At 50.2% G+C, this 4231-nt stretch overlaps 1 protein-coding gene across 1 annotated transcript in view; it reads right to left on the reverse strand.

The window, feature by feature from the left end:
- The window catches only part of NOXA1 (NADPH oxidase activator 1), a 14789-nt gene extending 10860 nt beyond the window's left edge, over positions 1-3929 (reverse strand). Inside the window, exons 1-3 of the mRNA XM_009329051.1 lie at positions 3822-3929; positions 2917-2999; positions 1224-1332 (exon numbers count right to left, since the gene is read on the reverse strand). Coding sequence (XP_009327326.1) covers positions 1224-1332; positions 2917-2999; positions 3822-3929 — 300 coding nt within the window. The remainder of the gene's footprint in view (positions 1-1223; positions 1333-2916; positions 3000-3821) is intronic.
- Between the last annotated feature and the right edge of the window lie 302 nt (positions 3930-4231).

Below are 4231 nucleotides of genomic sequence, written 5' to 3' on the forward strand. Positions count from 1 at the left end.
GGTGTGTGGACTCAAGACAGAAGACAAAATGAACCCTGGCAGTAAAGTACAGTTTCTAGGAGCCTTTTACATTCCAAATATTTACAATCAATTCAGACTTAGATCTTCTTCGAACAGGATGTGGCAGGTTGACTCCAGGTAACAGTGTAGGAGCTGCAGAGTGAAGTGTTACAGAAGCAAAACACAGCTTGCAGCCCAGTGGGTAAGGTGAAACACACAGGTAATGTTAAGACCAGTTGCTACAGTTGGAAAGACAGGCTTTCATGCACACAAGTTTCTTAGAGTCTTCATTATAGACCAATTTTGTTCCCATCTGTCCGTACTTCAATCTAGTAAAGCTTTTAGAGCTGAGGAGTTCACAAAACTTACATGCATGTAAGCATAAATACTACATGCATAGATAAGCTAAAAAACCCCAATATACAAATTCCTGTGCATCTGCTCTGGACAGTTTTACTTTTCAAACTGCATAATTTGCTAAGCTCTTCAGAGATGACGTTGTTTTATGACTTTCATGATTAAGTTCCTTTAAAAAAGTGCAAGCAGAAAGCTTTGACTGTTCTAATGTACTGTCTTGAAAAGCTCTTGGGTTACTAATGCCTACTGCTGAACACCTGATGAATACCCCTGTCCCAGTTCTGGCTGGGATAGAGTTAGTTTTCTTCCCAGTAGCTGGTACAGTGCTGTGTTTTGGATTTAGGGTGAGAACAATGTTGATAACACACTGATGGTTTAGTTGTTGCTGAGCAGTGCTTACACTAGTCAAGGACTTCTCAGCTTCCCATGCTCTGCCGACTGAGCAGGCTGGAGGGGCACAAGAAGCTGGGAGGGGGCACAGCCAGGACAGCTGACCCCAACTGGCCAGAGGGACATTCCATACCATGGGACGTCATGCTCAGTACACAAACTGGGGAAAGCTGGCCGGGGGGGCCGCTGCTCGGGGACTGGCTGGGCATCGGTCGGCGGGTGGTGAGCAATTGCACTGTGCATCACTTGCTTTGTATATTCTTTTATCATTATTATTACTATTTTATTTCAATTATTAAACTGTTCTTATCTCAACCCACAAGTTTTCTCACTTCTACTCTTCTGATTCTTTCCCCCATCCCATCGGGGGTGGGGAGAGTGAGCGAGCAGCTGTGTGGTGCTCAGTTGCCAACTGAGGTTAAACCACAACAACCCCCAACAGAAGGGAAGGACTGCTGAGACAGGTTGACTCTTACCTCCCATGCATAGAGTATGTGCCTTAGCCCCAGCTGCTTGTAATCGATGAAGGGATTTTGTCTTAGATGATTGAAAGCCATATGATAGTCAGAGAGAGCTTCTTCGTACCTACAATGCAGAGATGACAGGAAAAACTGAGACTATAAAAGCTGAAGACGAACTTCTTAGTTCAAAAATCAAGCTAGCAAACAAATGTATTCTTCCCTGTAGCCTGGATGAGGAGAGCCGCACCAGAGACATGTCATCTTCTGACCACAGAAAATTCCCTGTCCTCTCCTTGTTGGTAGTTAGAACAAAATGAACATGGTGTGTCTGGGATTATCTGTGCAGTTTTACTGATTGGGACGAACAGTAGGTTTTGATACCTGAAATAGAGTTGCAGTTCCAAGGAGGAGAACATGTAAAGAACAGAGATTAACAAATGCTGTGAGCTCCTTGCCCAGCTTGCTGCTGGCAGTTTTGTCCCAGCAGACGTCTCAGGGGAGAAGCGAGGGCTGGGAAACCCCTGCTGCTGCTGAGTGTACATGCATGGTCAGAGCAATGTGAGCAGAAATTTAGAGAAACTCTAAGGATAAGGGAATTAGTCTGGATTTACACCAGCTATGCAACTGAAATCAAAACAGGTTCCCACTGAGGCTGCAAGTGGTGAAATGACAGTTCGAGGAAGGGCTGTGCAGCGGTCACCCGACCAAGAACCAGCGAGCATGGCCAAGAGGAGGTGCCCAGGTGGATGTGGGTAGGTGGGAGCAGCATCTGATGAGGGAAGGAGCCATGGGGTGCTGGTGGCTGTCACCTCCTCAGGTGGGGGGCAGGTCTGCCAGCTGTGCTGCCCCTGACCTGCTGCACAGCCTGTGTGCTCGGGGCAGGCTTGCTCCACTTCTGCCGGCTGTGGCACAACGCGGGGAGCAGAGCGGAGCAGCTCCAGCGTGCCGGCTGGGACTCCACTATCCCTGACTGCAGCTCTGCTGGCAGAGGCACAGAGCATGTAGCTGCTTGATGGGCCATCTGTGAGTGCAGAACTGCTCACTTTAACTCCCTCCCAGAAATAAAGATAGTCATTTTGTGGAAATTAAGGTCTGGAAAATATGGGAAAAATAACAGGAAAGAGAATAACTGAACTTTGGAGGTAAGAAAGGACCTGTTAAATCCTCCACCCACCTCTGTGAGCAGGATGTCACTGCAATTTAACCCTGGAAACAATGAGTAATCAATCCCACGACACTAGTGCAGCAATCCCAACATTAAATCAGTGAGATTGAGATCAGGCCTGCAAAATACGCTGTCAGCAGAGAGAGAGAGTCAGATGCTGTGGGCAGACTGCATTTTTAGGAAGGCTAGAGTCACATGTGTCATGTGAAGATACACCAAGCAGTGCAATTCTATTTTCCCAAAGAAAATCTGAATGGCAACATAACCTCCTGGCAGCCCTGCATACAGGAGCAGCTTCTTTCTCTGTGTGTATGGGACAGTAACGTCATATATTAGCCACCCCTGGGGCCCCGGAGTTGTGCAGCTTGTACCTTCTCAGTCTTATCAGAGATAAGACTTGCTGACCTGCGACATGGTTTACAAGGCCAAACTGGACTTTAAGAACTCTTTAAGATTGCTGGAAGAAGTGAATTTTAGTGTCACAGAATCATTTAGGATAAAAGGAGAAAACCAAAGACTGAAATGGACATGCGCCTCACTTACATTTCCAGCTGCAGACGGACAAACCCTCTCTGAAAGAAGCCAACGGCTAGGGAGTTGTCCTTCGCAACGGTTTTATCAAATGCCTAAGGAGAAAAACACAGACATATCCCAAGGATCAGCTAGGATCTCTCCCGTCAATGCCTGGGTGTATGCACCCAGCCGGCCACAGCCAGGCGGCACTTGCACTGGGCGCCGAAGCCGTCTCTGGGCTCGTGACCAGCTCCTCTGGACTGACAAGCGCAGGGCTGTGATCCGGGCTGAGGGGCAGGAAACAGCTCCCAGCCATCTTTCGGGTCTTGGCTCTGTACGAGCCGAGCTTCAGCTTTTTATCCTTCCTTGGGAAAATGGACTGAACGTAACGAATGAGATACGTTTGCCATCCAGCATCTCGTAATGCTGGAAAACCGCGTTGCCTGGAGCAGAGTTTGCCCTGACAGCGGGAGCAGCGGGACCAGACCAAACAGAGAAGGCTGTTCGAAGCAGCCAACCGTGATGAGTACGTGAAGGGGTGCGAGGGAGATAGCTGAAGGGCTCCGCACTGCACCTACAAGTCAATATTTCTGGTCCAGTTTCCCAGCTAAATACAGGCAAGTATTAGCAGAGCTGGTAGCAGCTTGTGGCTGATGGTTCAAAGTAACACTGTGCTGGGAAACTGTCTTAATGTCTTTCTGAGAAAGCTAGGAGGTGTGCTCCTTCACTTATCATTGCAAAGAGATGGTAGGTAGATAACAAGTCAGGTCTGAAACCCCGGGCTTTCCTGGTACTGCCTAGACAGGGATAGTGTTGCAGAGGTGAAAATACGTTGCAGGTCAGGGAGCGACTGCGCCTTTCGGCGAGGTGGCGGCTGGCTTCTCCTGTGGCTCCGGCCGCACACCTTGCTTTAACAGTCCGCTTCACTGCGCTACCAAAGAGAAAAAATAAGCAACCAACGGTTGACCGATGCGGAAGCGCACCGAGATTCTTCCCAGTGGATGCCCATTCATCAGGGCTAAAAAGAGGCTCTCGGGCACCATCGTGCTGCGCTCACATGCCCTGCCCGGGGCTCCAGGGCCCTGCCCCGGCCCCTCCAGCACAGCCTGAGCTCTTCTTACGGCTAATTCATAAACAGCTGAAATGCATCTCCCCGCCGGGCAGCTGACGGCCGGCCGCAGACACGCTAGGTGCCGTAAGGAGAAGGCTTTTCCTCGGGGCGCTTTGCCTGCCCGCCCCAGCGCAGGCGGCTGCTCTCCCCTTCCGAAGGGCAGCAGTTTCCCGGCCCAGCCGCTTCTTGTCGGCGGGTGGGGGCGGGCGGGCCGGGGGCGCCGGGGCCCCCGCC

The sequence above is a fragment of the Pygoscelis adeliae genome, unplaced genomic scaffold, assembly GCF_000699105.1.
Source record: "Pygoscelis adeliae isolate BGI_AS28 unplaced genomic scaffold, ASM69910v1 Scaffold397, whole genome shotgun sequence".
NCBI classification, from domain to species: Eukaryota; Metazoa; Chordata; class Aves; order Sphenisciformes; family Spheniscidae; genus Pygoscelis; species Pygoscelis adeliae.